This window comes from Lissotriton helveticus, chromosome 11 (genome assembly GCF_964261635.1).
Source record: "Lissotriton helveticus chromosome 11, aLisHel1.1, whole genome shotgun sequence".
Classification (NCBI taxonomy): domain Eukaryota; kingdom Metazoa; phylum Chordata; class Amphibia; order Caudata; family Salamandridae; genus Lissotriton; species Lissotriton helveticus.
This window is the reverse complement of record NC_136072.1, coordinates 658,150,737-658,170,992: the sequence shown is the minus strand read 5'-3', so window position 1 is coordinate 658,170,992 and position 20,256 is coordinate 658,150,737. Positions and strand designations below refer to the sequence as shown.

Sequence of the window (20,256 nt, the reverse complement as noted above, 5' to 3'; positions counted from 1 at the left end):
CATGCACCACAGACACCCACCTCTGCAGTCGGCTTCTTGGGGAGGGCGAAACCTCTCCAGATCCAATCCTGGGAAAGAGGGCGACGCTGCTAGGACGTCAGGCCCTTCTGCTCTGGCAGGGGTCTGGCCTTCCCCCGGCAACCACCTTCGACGATCTGGCGTCATTCTTCCGACTACGACCTCAGATCAGACATGGCGACCCGCTGAATTTAAGCAATTACTAAGCTGAGGAAAAGAAACTAACCAGGATTCCCCCAGTAACAGCGAACGAAGAGGGAAGAGCCCAGCGCCAAATCCCCGCCTGGTGACGGGCGTGGGAAATGTGGCGCACAGAAGACCAACTCACCGGCGTTGCTCAGGGGGCCCTTCTGATTGTGGCTAACCCCGTGGACGGAGTTAGGCCGGTAGCGGACCCAGCGTGCCGGGATCAGGTCTTCTCGGAGCCGGGTTGCTTGGGAATACAGTCCAAAGCGGGTGGTAAACTCCATCTGAGGCTAAATACAGGCGCGAGACGGATAGCCAACAAGCACCTTAAGGGAAAGTTGAAAAGAACTTTGAAGAGAGAGTTCAAGAGGGCGTGAAACAGTCGGGAGGTAACCGGGAGGGGTCTGTGCAGCGCGCCCGGAGGATTCAACACGGTGGGAAGGTCGGTGGCCCGAGAGTTCCGGATCCCCTCCGCGGGACCCGGGCACCTCCCTCCCCCCGCAGGGTGCATTTCCTCCGCGGCGGTGCGCCGCGACCAACTCCGGGTCGGTTGGGAAGGCTTTGGGGTGGCAGGTGGCCCTCCGCTCTGGCGGAGGGTGTTACAGCCCCCCTGGCAGCAGCTTTGCCGGGTCTGTGGGGCCGAGGGAGATTCGACCGCCTCCACGCCCTCCCCCAGGTACCCGTTGCCGTCCGCCCCTCGGGGCGCGCCGTATGGTTGAAGGGGGGATGGGGCCCCCTGCTCCCGGCACGACTGTTGACTGGGGCCGACTGTTCTCAGTGCGCCCCGACTGTGTCGTGCTGCCGGGTGGGCAAGCCCGCGCCAGTCGCCAGAAGTCTGTGGCGATGTTGGTTACCCACCCGACCCGTCTTGAAAAACGGACCAAGGAGTCTAACACGTGCGTGAGTCAGAGGGCCGAGCGAAACCCTGTGGCACAATGAAGGTGAGGGGCGGTGCGCGCCGGCTGAGGTGGGATCCGCCACGCTTCCAGCGGCGGGCGCACCATCAGCCCGTCTCGCCTGCTCTGTCGGGGAGGTGGAGCATGAGCGTGCGTGATAGGACCCGAAAGATGGTGAACTATGCCTGGGCAGGGCCAGGCCATAGGAAACACTGGTGGAGGTCCGTAGTGGTCCTGACGTGCAAACCGGTTGTCTGAACTGGGTATGGGGTGAAAGACTAATCGAACCATCTAGTAGCTGGTTCCCTACGAAGTTTCCCTCAGGATAGCTAGCACTCGGAGCCCCAAGTTTTATCTGGTAAAGCGAATGATTAGAGGTCCTGGGGCTGAAAAGATCTCAACCTATTCTCAAACTTTAATGGTTAAGAAGCCCGGCTCACTGACGTGGAGCTTGGCATGGAATGCGAGTGCCTAGTGGGCCCCTTTTGGTAAGCAGAACTGGCGCTGTGGAATGAACCGAACATCAGGTTAAGACACCCGATGCTGACGCTCATCAGACCCCAGAAAAGGTGTTGGTTGATATAGACAATAGAACGGTGGCCATGGAAGTCGGAATTCGCTAAGGAGTGTATAACAACTCACCTGGCGAATCAACTAGCCCTGAAAATGGATGATGCTGGAGCGTCGGGCCCATACCCAGCTGTCGCCAGCGCTAAGAGCCCCAGGGGCTAAGCAGCGACGAGTAGGACAACCGCTGCGGGGCGAGGGCCCGGGTGGAGCTGCCGCAGGAGCAGATCTTGGTGGTAGTAGCTAAGGGTTCCATGTAAACAGCAGTTGAACAAGGGTCAGCAGGTCCTAAGAGATGGGCAAGTGCCGTTCCACAGGGATGGGCGATGGCCTCCATTGCCCTCAGCCGATCAAAAGGGAGTCGGACAGGCGCCCTCGCAGCGTCCAGTGCGGTAACGCAAACGATCCCGGAGAAGCCGGCGGGAGCCCCGGTGAGAGATCTCTTTTCTTTGTGAGGGACAGGGCGCCCTGCAATGGATTCGCCCTGAGAGAGGGGCCCAACCCTTGAAAAGCGTTGCGGTTCTGGTGGCATCCAGTGAGCTCTCGCTGGTCCTTGAAAATACGGGGGAGATGAAGTAAATCTTGCGCCGTGCTGTACCCATATCTCCAAGGTGAACAGCCTCTAGAATGTTGGAACAATGTAGGTATGGGAAGTCTGCAACTCAGATCCGTAACTTCGGGATAAGGATTGGCTCTAAGGGCTTGGTCAGTCGGGCTGGGGCGCAAAGCAGGGCTGGTACAGCGATGACTCTGGATGCGAGCTGGGCCCTTCCTGTGTATCACCCCTGCTGCGGTGGTCGCCTCTCCCCGTGCCCCCTCCCTGGAAGCCCGGGGCGGCCTTCTACCTTGGCCGGTGCCAAGCAGCTGACTTAGAACTGGTGCGGACCAAGGGAATCTGACTGCTTAATTAAAACAAAGCATCGCGATGGCCCAAGGCGGGTGTTGACATGATGTGATTTCTGCCCAGTGCTCTGAATGTCAAATGTGAAGAAATTCAATGAAGCGCGGGTAAACGGCAGGAGTAACTATGACTCTCTTAACCTATTCTCGGTTGCAATGGCCTTTACCTCCCAGTGGTCCCACCGGTAACTGCCTCTGAAGTGCTAGACTCTGCGTAGAGAAGCATATAGAGACAGGCCAAACAAGGTTCTATCATGGCAGCGAGCGTAATAGTGAGAAATGGCGAAGCAAACGAACTCAATTCCAGAGTGGGTAGTTCCTGGAGAATAAAAACCCCGTTAAGATGGCGTAAGGAGGTGCTGTTTTTCCCAGAAATCATTAACCTCCTCACCGAATTTGACAAACTAGCACTAGCTTCCAACAATGCAGCAAAAAACAAAGATGTATATCACGATATAGGCCTTAGTTCACCCTTTATAGCAGAAGAAGACACAACAGTAGACCTCAGCAAACACATTGAGTTTGTGGCCACCTCAGCCAAGAATGACATTGGTACAGCAAAATTTGAAAATCTTCCCGATGTGTACGAGGTCAGCAAAGATATAATAACAAAGAAAAGTGATTACACAAAAAAAGTCACTTATTGTAAGTACCCAAACGAAAAATATAAATATGACCTGTGTGGAGACATATTGGGAACTTTTAAAGAACTGAGAAAACATGTCTCCAACCAGCACAAAGGCTTCTATCTCAAAACGTACTGCTCAAAATGTGACAAAGAAGCCAAATACCACAAGTTTTCATGCCATTATGCCAAATGTAAAGGAAGACCTCAAAAAGGAGAGCTGCCATTCCTGTGCAGCTTCTGTGACCTCAGATTTGGAACAAAAATTGGTGTTTCTCAACATGCTCGGCATGCGCATCCAAGAGCGCAAAATTAGGCTAGACTAGCAGCTCTAGCAAGCAGCAAACCGTCCAAATTATGGTCACAGGAAGAAATACTGCTACTAGCAGAATTGTAAAAAGTATATGAAAATAAGAGGAATATTAATGCGCTGATGGTTCCACATTTTGACAACAAGAACAGAAAACAAATTGCAGAAAAAGAAGAGATAGAAGAGATAAAAGCAAAAAATCCGCAAAAGATGTACTGTAAGCATCAAATGTTTCTGAAAATGACTCTTGCGATGAACCAGAGGTTACAGTGGAAGTAACAACAGAAAAGCACAGAGACTTTATCAATCGAAAACGTGCGCAAAAAATCAAAAACTTTGATGAACTGGAAGACAGAATATCAGAAATCGAGAAGTACACTCAAAACGTAGAGCACCACGATGCTGCTATGGATCTGATGGATGAGGTAGTGACTTATATCGCAGAAAACACCACTGATATAAGTCCTGCTCTAGCAAGTGTACCAACAAATGAACCAACAAGTGAACTCAATAATGAGCCTATGAACTCTGCTCAAGATGAGCACCAGAATGCCTCAGTAGGAAACAAGATAACAAAAAAAGACAAGAAAAACTGAAGACTTAATGGGACGCACAAGAAAAATTATGCCAAAGCAAAGGGCAGCTATAAAGAATACCAGGCAATGTTTAAAAAAGACAAAAAGAAAATTGCCAGGATTATCACTGATGGGGCAGAAGATGCCACTTGCCAAATCAGTGCTGATGAAATCTTTCAATACTACAAAAGCATAATTGAAAAAGAAAACAAGAAAAACCCTAAATTCATGCCGATTGATCAGATACCAGAGGACTACAAAATTAGAAATCTTTGTAAAGAAATAACACTGCTCGAAATAACTTATGCGTTTGAGAGCTCCAATCTAAAGAAAGCAGTGGGGCCCGATAAGATAGGTCTGAATGACTCTAAAGTGCACAGCAGGCAACGAAGACTGCTGCCCAGAATTCTATTGTCTTGATTGTTGATGAGAAGAGTACCAGAAATTATCAAAAAGAACCGATCAATTTTGATACCCAAGAATGTACCGATTAGTGAACTTAAAAAAATCAGTAACTGGCGTCCAATTACCATCGGTACTGCATTCATGAAGTTATTCACAAAAATATTAACTAAAAGACTCTCATTTTTTGTTGAATTGAATATGAAACAAAAAGGCTTCATGAAGGTGAGAGGTTGTCTCGAGAATCTGACTCTCCTGCAAAATATCATAATAGGGGCACGAAAAAACAGTCACTCATTAGCAGTTGTGTTCATTGATATATCAAAAGCCTTCGACTCTGTCAGCCATGGTCACATTATACAGAGTCTCGCAAGGCAAAGAGTTCCATCATACATCAGAGACATAATAAAAGACTTATACACTGACTCAACAACATCTTTCAAGGGAAAGAACAACGAAGCAACTCCTGAAATAACAATGAAATCTGGGGTCAAATAAGGTGACTCTTTATCCCCACTAATATTTAACATTGCCATGAATCCTCTGATCTGTGATCTTCAGAAAAATGGCAAGGGCTTCACATTTGGATCAGATGGTCTTATTGAGCAAATCACCGCTCTCGCCTTTGCCGAGGACATCACAGTACTCAGCAGTACCTGGGAAGGAATGAGTACAAATCTGAAAACCATTGAAAAGTTCAGTAAAGCTACAGGATTAAAACTGAAAGTGAAAAAGACACATGGATTTTATATCAGTCACCATAACAATAAAATACTAATTAACAACTGTAAACCATGGCAATTTGAAAAAGAAAATATTGAAAATATTCATCCAGGAGAAAGTAAGAGATACCTCGGATTGAACTTTGATCCACACACTGGTCTTACAAGCAACAACAAAATTAATGAGGTTCTTGTCAATTGGGCTAAAAAACTTGATAATCTACCACTTAAGCCCACGCAGAATATTGAAATGTTGTGTCAGTACTTGGTACCTAAACTATCATTCAAATTAGAAATGACAGGAACAGAAGCAAAAACGATGAATGTTCTGGATCAAACAATAAAAAAGTATGTCAAACACTTCCTACACCTTCCTGCATACACATGTGATGGTCTCCTATATTCGAAAAGATCATTTGGGGGCCTCAGTATACCAAAACTATGTACACAAATTGGTCTCAATAAAGTCAATAGTTTATTATATCTCAGGGCAGCTCCAGACCTGTACATAGCGCATTCATTCATGTATGCAGGAGAAAATATAAATGAAAAAATTGATAACATCATCAAAACACACAAACTCAATATTTTAGACAGTAGCTTTCTGAGCTATGATTTGAATTTGTTAGCAACATATGATTGGAGAAAAGAAGAGTTTGAGAAATGGGCAAATCTCCCTGTCCAAGGTGATGGTATAAAATACTTAGCAAGTAATCCAACCTCAAACTTCTGGATCAGTAAGCATTCAAAATGAAAGAAAACCAGTACATAGCTGCGCTGATGTTAAGAGCAAATGTTTTATATACCAGAGAAACCATCACCAGGGGAAGAAATCGTGCATTTGCTACATGTAGGTATTGTAATGATGTTATTTCTCATATTTCAGGCGCATGTAAAACTAAGGACATTAGGATAAGAATACAAAACAAAAAGAATAATCAAGGAGAACTACGAAAACCAGATGTAGTGTTTACCAAAAATGGTACAGCTGTAGTGATTGATGTTTCAATTTGTTATGAAAATTCTCAGAATTCCCTTGAATTAGCATTTGAGAGTAAAGTGAAATACTATCAGGATCTGTCACAGCAAATCAAAGATCTCACAAAATGCAAAACTGTTCAATTTCATGGCTTTATCTTCGGATGTCGTGGTATCTGGCCTCAATGTAATGATGTTGTTCTGGCTGATTTAGGTCTACAAATGGCATTTCCATTCAAGAAAAATGTTTGCCTGACTACTTTAATGGACACTCTTAAAATGTGCCAAGTATTCATAGACAATTGAGTATCAAACTTATACTGAGATGTACACTTTCTTGCAGCACACATGTCACCCTTATAAAACATAATGTTTTACCACATAGGTTTATATAAGAGTTAGTATAGATGTGAATTTTATAGATGTGAATTTTTCTAGATGTGCTTTTTCTAATTAGATTTGCAATTTGTAGATGTGTATTTTTGTTTTATATATGTGTGCTTATAACAATATAGATATAGTGTGTACATCATACTTATTGAAATGTCTTGAATGACGAATAGGTCTCAAATAGTCGCATTCACATAATTATCACACATTGATTATTGATGTCCTGCTAGTTATATTTTAATTCTCAGAACTGTTCGCAAACAATCTTAAAATTGTTGGAATAGTACTGCAATGTGTACTATCTCTGGCCTATACGTGATCCCAGTTCCAATGAGGACAGCGTTCAGTGTGGCTGTACTCCGGAGCAAAAGAATGTTGTATTGTTGGAAGCAAAACCGAATTGACGCTGATGGGCAGCCTAATAACCCAGAATGAGCCACCGCGAGGTGGTACAGATTAGCCAAATACCTCGTCATCTAATTAGTGACGCACTTGCATGGATGAACAAGATTCCCACTGTCCCTACCTACTATGTAGTGAAACCACAGCCAAAGGAACGGGCTTGGCAGAATCAGTGGGGAAAGAAGCCCATGTTGAGCCTGACTCTAGTCTGGCACTGTGAAGAGACATGAGAGGTGTAGGATAAGTGGGAGGCCCTCGGGCCGCCGGTGGAATACCACTACTCTTATCGTTTTTTCACCTACCCGGTGAGGTGGGGGGGCGAGCCCGTGGGGCTCTCGCTTCTGGCTCCAAGCACCCGGCGTCCGCTGGGTGTGACCCGCTCTGGGGACAGTGGCAGGTGGGGAGTGTGACTGGGGCGGTACACTTGTCAAACAATAACGCAGATGTCCTAAGGTGAGCTCAGGGAGGACAGAAACCTCCCACGGAGCAGAAGGGCAAAAGCTTCGATGTCGGCTCTTCCTATTATTGTGAAGCAGAATTCACCAAGCATTGGATTGTTCACCCACTAATAGGGAATGTGAGAATGTTTAGACTGTCGTGAGACAGGTAAGCTTTACCCTATTGATGTGTTGTTGCAATAGTAATCCTGCTCAGTACAAGAGGAACCGCAGGTTCAGATATTTGGTGTATGTGCCTGGCTGAGGAGCAAATAGGGCGAAGCTACCATCTGTGGGATTATGACATAAACCGTAATGATACCGCAGTGCTGTGGAGCCTCGGTTGGCCTGGGATAGCCGGCCTCTGTCAGGGGGCCGGTGCATAGAGCCATTCGCTTGGGGACCGGAGCGCTGACGGAAGGGGGCAACCTCCATTGCCCTTAGTGCACCGCATGTTTGTGGGGCACCAGGTGCTAAATCATTCATAGACTACCTGATTCTGGGTTAGGGTTTCGTAAGTAGTAGAGCAGCTACTTCACTGCGATCTATTGAAAGTCATCATCTGAGCCAAGCTTTTGTCTCTCCGTGCGTGGACGCCCGCGGAGGCCCTCCTCCACCACACCCAGGGGTGGGTCCCTCTGCCGCCAGGAAGGCGGGAGGGATGCGGAGGGGGTAACACGGGCCTGCGGGAAGCTACCTCCACGGACTCCCCCTCCTGTCCCTGCCCCACTGGGGTGCAGGAATGGGGGCTACCATCCCTTGCAGGTCGGCAGGGTGACCAGATGACCTGGGCCAGCTGGGCATCCCCTTCCCGCTGCACCCGGGCAAGGCGAGCAGGGAGGCAAGCAGCAGCAGACCCGGGGAAGGAGCATCCCGAGCGGCTGCCTTGGACCGCCTAGCCCCCCTTGCTGAACTGCAAGGGCGACTGGGTATGGCACCATCCCAGGACATCTGGGTGCTGGATCGTCCTGGGTCTTCTGGTCGCCTGGCTGCGCGACCAGATAGCCCTGCGGACCGGACGACCAGATGGCCCTGCCTGCCAGGAGACCAGATGGCACTGCGGGCCGGGTGACCACATGGCACTGCGGGCTGGGTGACCACATGCCCTGCAGGCTGGGTGACCACATGGCCCTGCGGGCTGGCAGCTGTGCTAACTCCAACTTTTGTCCTTCACCAAAGTTCTGTAAGCCCCCACTGGGGGCTTAATAGTCAAGAAAAATTGGCTCCCCGGGCAGGCCGTTGGGGAGAAGACGTCTCCTTGGTTCGGCCGAGGGTCCGAGTGCTGGGGACAGAGGGTCCAACGGCCTGGTTAGGGTTCAGAAGCTGGGCCCAGGCCTGGGGCTTGAGCTCCATCCTGCAAGCCAGCCAAGGTTCTGGGTGTTCATTGGGGCCAAGGGAGGCACCCCCCGGCCCGGCTAGGGTTCAAAAGTAGGACCCGGGGCATGAGCTCTGTCTGGCAGGCCATGGGGGATGCCGGAGCCTCCCCGTGCTGGAAAACAAGCCGAGGAGTCCGGTGTCCCAGGGACCTGGGTCCACCAGGGACCAGGGAGACCTCCCGCCAGCCTGGCTGGATGTTGGAAACAGGGACCAGGCCCAGGGCTTGAGCCCTGTCCTGCAGGCCATGGGGGTGCTGGAGCCTCCCCGTCCTGCAAGCCGGCTGAGGATACGGGCCTTCATCGGGGCCGAGGGGGACTCTCCCTGGCCTGGCTAGGGTTCGGAATCTGGGACCGGGCCCGGGGCTTGAGCTCCATCCAGCGGGCCCCGGGGTGCATGAGCCCCCCCATCCTGCAAGCCATCAGAGTGTCCGGGCGCTGGGGATGGTGGTCCACCGGGTCCTGGGGAGGCTCTCCCCAGCCTGGCTAGGGTTCGGAAGCTGGGACCGGGCCTGGGGCTTGAGCTCCGTCCAGTGGGCCCCGGGGTGCATGAGCTCCTCATCCTGCAAGCCAGCTGAGGATCCGGACACTGGTGACAGGGGTCTGCTGTGGCCCGGGTTGGCTCTCCCGGGCCTGGGTAGAGTTCAAAAGATGGGATCAGGCCCGGGGCTCGTGCTGTGTCCCAGGGTGCCAGGCTGCGGGAGCCCCCCATCCTGGAAGCCAGCCGAGGGTCCGGGCGCTGGTGACGGGGGGCTGCCAGGGCCCGGGGAGGCTCTCCCCAGCCTGGCTAGGGTTCGGAAGCTGGGACCCAGCCCGAGTCTTGAGCTGCATCCCAGGGTCCCAGGCTGCCGGAGCCCCCCATCCTGGAAGCCAGTCGAGGGTCCGGGCGCTGGTGGAGGGGGTCCGCCGGGGCCCGGGGAGGCTCTCCCCAGCCTGGCTAGGGTTTGGAAGCTGGGACCGGGCCCAGTGCTCGTGCTGTGTCTGGTGGGCCCCGGGGTGCGGGGGCCCAGGGCTCATGCTGCGTCCCAGAGTACCAGGCTGTGGGAGCCCCCAATTCTGCAAGCCAGTGGAGGGTCCGGGCACTGGGGACAGGGGTCCACTGGGGCCCGGGGAGGCTCTCCCTGGCTTGGCTGCTTTCAGAAGCAGGGACGGGCTGGAGAGCAGGGGTGGCCGGCTTTATCCACTACTCTGGCAGAGCGGAGTTTTCTGCCCACTCCTAGATAAAATGAGAATAAAACATGCAAAGACCAAGGAAAGCTTTTTCCTCCACCGTGTCAGAAAGAGGTGGATCTCCAACAATGGAGTCAGCTAACTGTACCAGTGTGTACAGAGCAGGCTTATTTGATGCAGTTTTGTTGGCTGCATCCAGTGCATTGTAGTTTGGAGCTAGACTCACATGGAAGGATTACCAAACCAGGACTCCGCCCCTTTGAATGTGGCCCTGGATGAATCATATACCTCTTCACCAACCACAAGAACTAATTCTTGCATGCCTCCTATGTTAAAATCTGACTCTGGATCCGAGTCAACTACACAGGCAACAGACTAGACTTCTTGTTGCTATTCTTTTTAAGGTAAACCTTAGCAAAGTGACAAATCCTTGTACAAAAATTACAGGTGACATTTGACCCGGAAATCTACTCCCCTTGATAATTGGAGTATTGCCACAATCCTTCATCCTGGACTCCTCCCTCACGATGACCAAGGAAGTCAACGCCGTCTCGGCATCCTGTTTCAACACCCTGCGCATGCTCCGAAAGATCTTCGGGTGGATCCCCACCGATACCAGGAAGACGGTCACCCAGGCCCTCGTCACCACCCGACTGGACTACTGGAACACCCTCTACGCTGGCACCACAGCCAAACTCCAGAAAAGACTCCAGCGGATACAGAACGCTTCTGCACGACTCATCCTGGACATCCCCCATCACAGCCACATCTCTGCCCATCTGAGAGACCTGCACTGGCTCCCTGTCAGCAAGAGGATCATGTTCAGACTCCTCACCCACGCACACAAGGCTCTCCACGACATGGGCCCCAAATACCTCAACAGCCGCCTGACATTCTACACACCCACCTGCCAGCTCCGTTCCGCCAGCCTCACCCTCGCCACCATCCCACGTATTCACAGAACCACCGCGGGAGGAAGATCCTTCTCCTACCTGGCGGCCAAGACATGGAACTCCCTCCCCACTCACCTACGGCGGACCCAGGATCATCTCTCCTTCAGGAAACAACTCAAGACCTGGCTGTTCGAGCAGTAGCAACTCCCCCCCCCAGCGCCTTGAGACCATGCGGGTGAGTAGCATGCTATACAAATTCGCTGGTTGATTGACAATGGGTGCAAGAGTTAATATTCACTGCTGGTGAGTTCTCATCTTTCATCACTTTAAATACTCCCATTTGCCAATTACAACTGAAAGCTTGATTAGACCATCCCACTTTTATGGAACCAACTGCCTCAATACGCTTATCTTCCAGCTTCCGAACAGAAATTTGCGAAATGTCAATCCTTTTAGCTCCCTTGATTCCTCATCCAGTAACGGTTACCAAGAGTCAATAATTTCTGATGAATCTGCTCGTCCTTACAGTGACAAATAAAAGGATTTCTAATGAGTAGATCTTTGAAAAAGTCAAACCAGCAATCAGAAATTAATCTGTGCAGCACAGAAATATAAGCGTCCTCCTCAGCACTTTGCTTGCATTTGAAAATGTTGTGCCTTAAAACCCTCAAGCTGGGCTGTTTATCGAATCACAATTTTAGTTTCTTTACAGCCTCTAAGTATTCATTCAGATCTTCAGCCACATTCTTCGGTAACTCTGGTAAATGCTTGAAAACAGATCTGTCCTTAAAGCCAAGAGAGTGTAGCAGCATCAAACCACACTTCCCACCTAACTAGTGGTTCATCAGGCACATCCAAGAATGAAGGAGGATGTGCAACCGTATGATAGTGAAGAGCAAAACTAGTCCTGATTGCACGATACCTGTGGTACATAACGATGTTAGACGTACACCACAAATTGCTTTAAGACAGACAATAGGAGCACTACAGTGGATGACTCATTGTGAAACACATGTGTGATATTTATGAACAGAACATCGAAATGACAAGAAAGGAAACAAAATAATAAACAAATAACAATGTGTACTTAGGTAAACACCTCCTGACCAACTGCAATAAACACACAGGAGTGGTAAAGCTTGCGACATGAACCAAATGTGAGATGAAATGGTGCACATATCGCAGACTGTCAGATGAAATGGTATGGTGTTTGCTCTTTCGGTGCATATCACCGAAAGAGCACACACTGAATGTCATAAAATGTCACACAACTGGTGTGTGTATCACAATGAGGTCTTGCACCTAAATGTCATGTCATAAAACAGGTATGTGTTTCACCAAAGGAGATACCACTGTTCTGTGAAACTACAGCGCCATAATCAATAGTAAAACAAAGACAATAAATAAAAGTACAGTTTTAAAAAGGTGCACCCATCACCGCTAGACAAAACTCACAGTTCTCAGCTTGCTGCCATTGCCGTACACCTGTGCAATAATCAGGAAGCAACGTGCTTGAAGAGAACAAAAAAGTTCTGAAAGAATGAGCCGCTGCACCCAAACACAATGAACACTTCCAAAATGGTGGCCTCATATTAGTCAAAAGGCCACATGTGCGCTGATGACATCTGTGCGGCAACAACACAGTCCATAGCTTTGCAAGTAATATACCCAAAATAGCTATCAGCAGCTCAAACAAGTTCTTGAGACAGTGCACGAACCAGCCCACTCACTGACGGAGTATATGGAGCAAAGGCTGGTTCACCACCACAGGAAGCTGGAAATCATTGGCACCGCCGTGGCCTGCAGAAGTTCACAAGCAGCTGACTAGACTGAGCTGGACGAGAAGGTAAAAACTAGAAGCGAGGCAAACTCACCCCTTGCAGGAGGCAGAATGCTGACAGAGTGCAGAACACCGTCCAGAAGAGGAGAGTGGGTGTATGAAAGGTAACATGGGGGTGTGAGTGGGTATGCGAGAGATTCGGTGGATGATGTCATCAGTGATGTAATTTGAGTTGTCATGAGTGATTTCATGAGTGATGTAATATGTGAGGTCAAAAGCAGTGCATTGCGGGGGCGCAAGTTATAATTAGCTCAGCTAACTATAACTGTTGAATTTCTCTGGTTTTGTCTATAAACTATAAAGCCCCTGTAAATTTTTGTTTTTTTTAGTGAATTTCCAAGGTTTTTTAAAATTATATTCCCTAACTATAATGTCCCTGTAACCTTTGTATTTTTCAGTGAATTTTTATGTTTTTTTTAATGCTAATTCTTAACTATAATGTCCCTGTAAGCTTTGTTTTTTTTCAGTTACTAAAGTTTTTTTTAATTCTATTCCTTAATTGTAACACCCATATCTTTTCTAGTGAACCTCTGTGACTTTCATATTTTCTTTCTATAATTGGATATTGTGTATTATATTTATATTATATACAATTCATTTTTTGATTTCCTATCTGTTTATCAGAAGGCACATTAATAATTAGTTTTACTTTTAAGAATGTTGTGAGTCATCCCCCCAGCAATGAAAGTCAGCCTACCATCTCCTTCTGGAACCCAGTCACCACCGAAGACACTGCATCGACCATGAAAGGCATTAATTCAGGAGCCCCCATGGACCCTTGCCCTCCACACATCTTCCACAGAACTGCCACTGCCTTCACACTGGAGCTATGACGCACCATCAACACCTCCCTCGAAACCGGCTCCTTCCCTGACGACTGGAAGCGTGCAGAAGTCAAGACCCTCCTCAAGAAACCCTTAGCAGATCCAACGTACCTCAAGAACTACCGACCTATCTCTCTCCTCCCCTTCACGGCCAAAGTCACTGAAAAGATTGTCAACTTCCAACTAACAAAAATCATAGCAGAGAACTCCATCCTCGACCCCTCCCAATCTGGATTCCGCAGCAACCAAAGCATCAAGACCGCCATACTCACCGCCACTGACAACATTTGCACGCTCCTCAACCAAGGACACACAGCAGCCCTGATCCTGCTCGACAAGTCTGCAGCCTTCGACACGTCTCCCACCTCACTCTCACCACCATACTCCACGACGCCGGCATACAGGGGACCGCCCACGATTGGCTGTGCTTCTTCCTTACAGGCAGAACCCAAAGAATCAGACTTTCTCGCTTTCTCTCCGAACCCACAGTGATCAGATGTGGAGTACCCCAACGTTCATCGCTTAACCCCATGCTCTTCAACATCTACATGGCCCCATTCGCCACCATCGTCAGACAGCATGAACTCAGCATAGTATCCTATGCCGATGACACCCAGCTCATCCTCTCCCTCACCAAGGACCCCCTCACCACCAGACTCAGGAAGAAATGAAGAACGTCGCAACCTGGATGAGCAGCAGCTGCCTGAAGCTCAACTCGGAGAAGACAGAAGTCCTCATCCTCGGACCCTTCCCTTCTGCATGGGACAGCACCTGGTGGCCCACCACCCTCAGCAGCCCTCCCACACCCACGGACCATGCGTAGAACCTCAGCATCATACTCGACTCCTCCCTCTCCATAACCTGACAGATCAACGTCGTCGCCTCCACCTTCTTCAACACCCTCTGCATCCTTTGCAAGACCTTCAAATGGATCACCCAAATCAAGAAAGATTGTTACAAGGCATGCAGAAAAACTAGAAGCACAACTTGTGCTTTCAGACTCTCTAATATGCATTAGTGAGTCTAAAAGCACACGTCTTGCTTCTAGATTTGCTGCATCCCTTGTTAATAGAGCAGGGCAGAAGGGCAGATTCCGTGCCTTTTTTAAAGCATTCATGTTAATTGCAGTGCCACATGGGCACTGCAATTAATATGAATACTGGTCTCACACGGGATGTGCTATGTTGCGCACTCCAGACAAGAGACTGCCCTCCTAGGGAAACATAGGTACGTGCTCGAGAGTGCGTGCACCTTACAGGGAACTATGCTCATGAGATAGGTTGCTTTGTTACCCACTAGTAAGTAAGTAAGTACATTTTCATTATGCGTGATTATTTAAAACCATTGCATGCAGTTCATTAACAATAACATTGAGAAATATTGCACTATTACAAAAATTACGAAGTTTAAAATGCTTTGTTTTATGAATAAAAAACGTAAAATAATCTCGGAGGTGCTTGCATCACTGACACAGTTATTGCTCAGTCTGTTAAAAGTCAGTTTGATTAGAACTTTGTTTAAGGCGACAAGAAATTTAACACTTTAATAAATTAGGAATTGAAATTTTCAAATAGAGATTCACTAAAAATCGCAATTTGGAAATCGCAAATCCTAATGTTGGTACATTTAGCTCTAGGTTTGAGAGAATATGATGCGGTTTAGTACCTAGATTACTGAGTTAACACCTTGGAGACCGGAGTTCCAACCTTGGCAGTGGAAGTAGATTAATGAATTGGATGATTATGGGTAAACACATATTATTCTAAACTTGTGGAATGTAAATATATAAAAACATATTTAATATTCTCGATCTTCAATTGTCTCCCGTCTCCCTATTGGTCTCTAGCTCTCAGTTGTACTCCAGCCAAGTTCACACTATTTAACTGTCAATACATACATATCACCAAGTGACTAAAGTCTACATTAGGTAAAAGTGTTGAGCGATGCTGAATGTACAAAGATTGTGGTGAAATAAAAGGATGTGAACAAGCGGCTGTGGAGTAAAATATTAAGCAGGGCATTGCTGGGACCTTGCTTGTTGTCCCAGGAAAATGGATTTGGAGATGCCTGCATGTGTAAATAACAGCTGCAATCCTGTGAAATTTAACTGTTTTGGCATGGGTGAAGGTTACTAAGGAAGGGATTGTACATTGCAGTCCCGGGTATAATTCTGCTACATGGGCCACTTTTTTAAATGCTGTGGGAAGCAGGGTTGCTAGTTTAATGTAGTATGCATGGGGTGTGAGCCTGGCCCTGAAATGGGTAGGCTCTGTCAGAAAAGGAGAAAGGTTACAGTTGTTAGACAGGGTTTACTAACATTATTCACTGGCTCGTCCCTGGTGGTACCACCCAAGTCACAGAGGTCTGCTATGCAACAAATGTATGGGATCCAACTCGAGGGGTGATATCTGCCATTTCTACACTAGTGCCGCACTGTGATCTTTTGGCCATACTACAAACTAGGTTTCCTACCACATGAGCATACAATTTACTGAGGCAAGTTTTATTTGTATTGGTGTGTGTACAGTATTTGGGTCTATTTATTATATGAGATCGAGAAGGATTGCCCAGCACAACCATTCCTACCTGCATAGTAAGCAATCTTATTACAGTGTTGTTGCCTGAGACACCTGTCCCTTACTTACTATATACATGCTTAAAAAAGAAATAGCATTGTACAAGGTGTAAATAAATCAATTGTAGTAAATGAGGTACATACTTTCCAACAGCTCGATCTGTTGATGAACCAGAATCTGGTCTATCTGTAATGAAAATAAATGATATAAAGATCAATATGTACATTAGTACTGTCAGTGTAAATGACAGATATATTATTATACACTATAGAAATTGGCCCCCACTGTGATCTTTCTTTCATATTCTGCCCAATGTGTCCTTCATGCCTCCGCTTAATGGCAACATCAGCAAACAGTGCTCACATGATACACTTTAGATGGTATAGTGTAGCAAAGGGAGAAAAAACTAACACAAAATACCCTACTCCTTTATGTTCACACCATAAGGCCCTCTCTCTCTCCACTTGGAGGTGACAGCTTTGCTCTTCCTTCCATAATGTTCCCAGAGAGCATTCATCAGGTTATATTTACCTTCTGTCTACTAGGGCTGCCAGATCACTCCAACAAAGGTTGAGAAACCAACACATTGCCATCAGACCCACAAACTGAGTTGCTAAAATGACAACATCCTAACACATTAACCTAAGCAAGGAATGCCCAGTAGCAGTAACATGGTTGCATGCTGGCATGGAGCGTGATGTTCTTTGGAACTCCTACGAGACCTCTTCCTCAGAAAATGTCACAGGGATGGTTGCATAGATTGCTTACTATACAGACCACCTAGATAGAATGGAGCATTCTCTGTTAATCAGCTAAAGATTGGAAATAATAGAAACTACTGGGTCCATGTATGGGCACACCTAGGATTGTTAGAGCAACTCACAGAAGAAAACAAAAAGTTTTGCATGAAAGTACTTGAATTACTAAGCATTGACAATTGCTCTGGGCACATTCTATTCTTTCATTTTTCATCGCCCTTCCATTAAAGACATTCAAACATGAGAACCACGTGGTGCATGCCATGTAGTCTGCCTTTGGAGTTCTGAGGCCCTATAAAAATCTAAATGATAAAGACTTACAAAAAGCGAGACACAAATCTAAGTGTAACAATGATGACTCAGGTCCAGTTTGAGTTAGGAATAAGAGGTAAGATTACTACTGCAGACACCCCACCTGTGCTGGGTGCAGAGACAGAACATTGAGTCCAAAATATCAAGTTGCACAAATATCGAGTCATTAATATTGTGAGTCAGAAATATCGAAAGCAAGAATATTGTGGTCAAGAATATATATTGAAGTGTTTAATATAGTTGTTAAAAATATTGTTTTTTATTATCGTTATGTATTTTAGTATATATTTTATAAGTATGTTATGCATGTTGTTTTGTATAAGAATTGTTTATATTTTTAATATATGAGTAGTTATTAATTTTTTTTAATTTGTATTTTGCACTTTTAGTTCCGTAGAGAGCTGTGGGTTTATAGGGGAATAGGGTGAGAAGTAACTTAATTATATTTGAATTTATTAAATCTTTTTATTTTTATTTTGCGTTTTTAGTTCCATAGCTGGTTGTGTGTTTATACTAAATTAATTGATTAATTTGTATTGATTAATATTTAATTGCGATGTTATAGTGTAAAATGTGTGAGGTAATTAAGTATTAATTAATTGTTAATTGGTTGTTAATTTTATTTACTTAATTGGTTATTATTTTTGGTTATTGTGTAATTAATTGTAGGTGTGTATTGCGGTCTTTATAGTTGTAAAGGGTGGGAAGTAATTTGTTTTTAATTTACGAATTAATAATTTGTTGTTAATTATTTTTAATTATTCAATTTGTAATTAATTTTGGTAATTGTGTATTTTATTTTAGGTGTGTGTTGTGGTATTTTTCGGTGTAAATGGTGAGAAGGGAGAGAAGTAATTTATTTTTAATTAATGAATTAATAATTGGTTGTTAATTAATTTTAATTCATTAAGTGTTAGTTAATTATGGTAATTGTGTAAATAATTAGGTGTGTGTTGTGTTTATAGGAGTTAAGGGTGTGAAGTAATTGTGTTTCATAAATGAATATATATAGTTGTTAATCAATGTTAATTATGTGTTATTTATTTTGGGTAATTGTTTAATTTTGTGTGTTTTTACTTTTAAAGTGCTAAAGGGTAAGTATTAAGTACATTTTAATTATGTAATTATTAGTCAATAGTCATAGTTTTTAATTTTAAACTAAGTTTTAATTGTGTTTTAGTATTTTATATTTTAATTTAGGTGTGTGTTGTGGATATTATAGTGTTAGAGTGTGCCTAGTCAATTAATGTTTTTTTTAATTAATAATATGTTTTCATTGATTATTAATTATGTTAATTATGTGTTATTTATTTTGGGTAATTGTTTAATTTTGTGTGTTTTTACTTTTAAAGTGCTAAAGGGTAGGTATTAAATACATTTTAATTATGTAATTATTAGTCAATAGTCATAGTTTTTAATTTTAAACTAAGTTTTAATTGTGTTTTAGTATTTTATATTTTAATTTAGGTGTGTGTTGTGGATATTATAGTGTTAGAGTGTGCCTAGTCAATTAATGTTTTTTTTTAATTAATAATATGTTTTCATTGATTATTAATTATGTTAATTATGTGTTATTTATTTTGGGTAATTCTTTAATTTTGTGTGTTTTTACTTTTAAAGTGCTAAAGGGTAGGTATTAAATACATTTTAATTATGTAATTATTAGTCAATAGTCATAGTTTTTAATTTTAAACTAAGTTTTAATTGTGTTTTAGTATTTTATATTTTAATTTAGGTGTGTGTTGTGGATATTATAGTGTTAAAGTGTGCCTAGTCAATTAATGTTGTTTTTAATTAATAATATGTTTTCATTGATTATTAATTATGTTAATTATGTAAATACTTTTAATTAAAAATATTGCAGTGTTTTGTTATTGGTGTGGTGTTATAGGGTAGAAAATAAAATAAATACATTTATGTTGTAATTAATGTTTTTGTTAATATTTTATAGTTTAAAAAAATATTTTTATGTAAATGTATTTATTTTATTTTACTGTATATAATATTTCCAGGTTTGTGTTATATGTGAATATTATTATAATATGTGTTATTTTTATATGTTTATAAAATTTTTTGAAATATTGTTGTTTTTTTATATATATTTTTTGGAAGTGTTTGAGTGTGAATAGTAATATGTTTCTATTCTATCCAACACTTTCCCTACTGTAACATTCACTGGAGCAGGAATAGTGATTTGTACCCCTCCGCTATCCAGCATTTCCCTACTGTTGCAGGAATAGTATTTTTTATAATAATAATAATAATAATACAGAGTTTTGTAAAGCGCGAACAGTTACCTCACCCGGAGGTGTCCCGGCGCTATGTGAGCAATACAGGCAGTACAAAAAAGCATCATCCAACACTTTCCCTACTGTTGCTCTTGCTGGAGTGGGAATGGTGATTGTTACCCCTCCTCTATCCAACACTTTCCATACTGTTGCACTCACTGGAGGGGGAATAGTAATTTTCTCCTCTCTGCTATCCAACATTTTCCGTACTGTTTTTGTCAGTGGAGTGGAAATAGAAATTTCTATCCCTCCGCTATCCAACACTTTCCCTACTGTTGCACCCTTTGGAGTGTAAATAGTAATTGTTACCCATCCGCTATCCAACATTTTCCCTACTGTTGCACACACTGGAGTTGGAATAGTAAATTTAATTATTTTGCTATCCAAAACTTTCCCTATAGTTTATTGAATAAGGCATAGTTTAATGTTTTAATTTATTCTAGAATGTTTTTTATATTTTAAATTATTTATATATATATATTATTTTTATATGTTATAAATTATTTTTCGGACAAATGAGGCAGCAAACCCGGGTAGGTTTCCAGCTATTTAATCCAGCGTTTTTCACCCCACCAAAGCGTTTCAGGCAAACTCGGCTTTGGTCGCGGTTGGTAAGTCCTTCTTTAGTTTCTACATTTATACTACCCATTGTGGGATATGCAGTTTTTCGACATCATTACAATTTTTCACAAACAGAAAAGAAAGACAAATGCGCGTAAGTGCCATTATTGTTCATATACAGTTAAAGGCTTGCTATGTTTGCCATCATGGGGAAATATTGGATGTCACTATTGTTCATACTAGTGCCATGGTA

At 44.5% G+C, this 20,256-nt stretch overlaps 1 protein-coding gene and 1 pseudogene across 8 annotated transcripts in view; one reads left to right on the top strand and one right to left on the bottom strand.

Moving 5' to 3' along the window:
* LOC144791058 (phospholipid scramblase 1-like) overlaps positions 1 to 20,256 on the bottom strand; it is a 401,648-nt gene that overhangs the window by 186,829 nt on the left and 194,563 nt on the right. For all 8 annotated transcript variants that reach the window (XM_078665694.1, XM_078665698.1, XM_078665693.1 and 5 more), the window contains one exon: positions 16,228 to 16,270. In XM_078665694.1, the coding sequence (XP_078521820.1) occupies positions 16,228 to 16,270 (43 nt within the window). The remainder of the gene's footprint in view (positions 1 to 16,227; positions 16,271 to 20,256) is intronic.
* On the top strand, positions 177 to 7,987 carry LOC144793487 (28S ribosomal RNA; annotated as a pseudogene).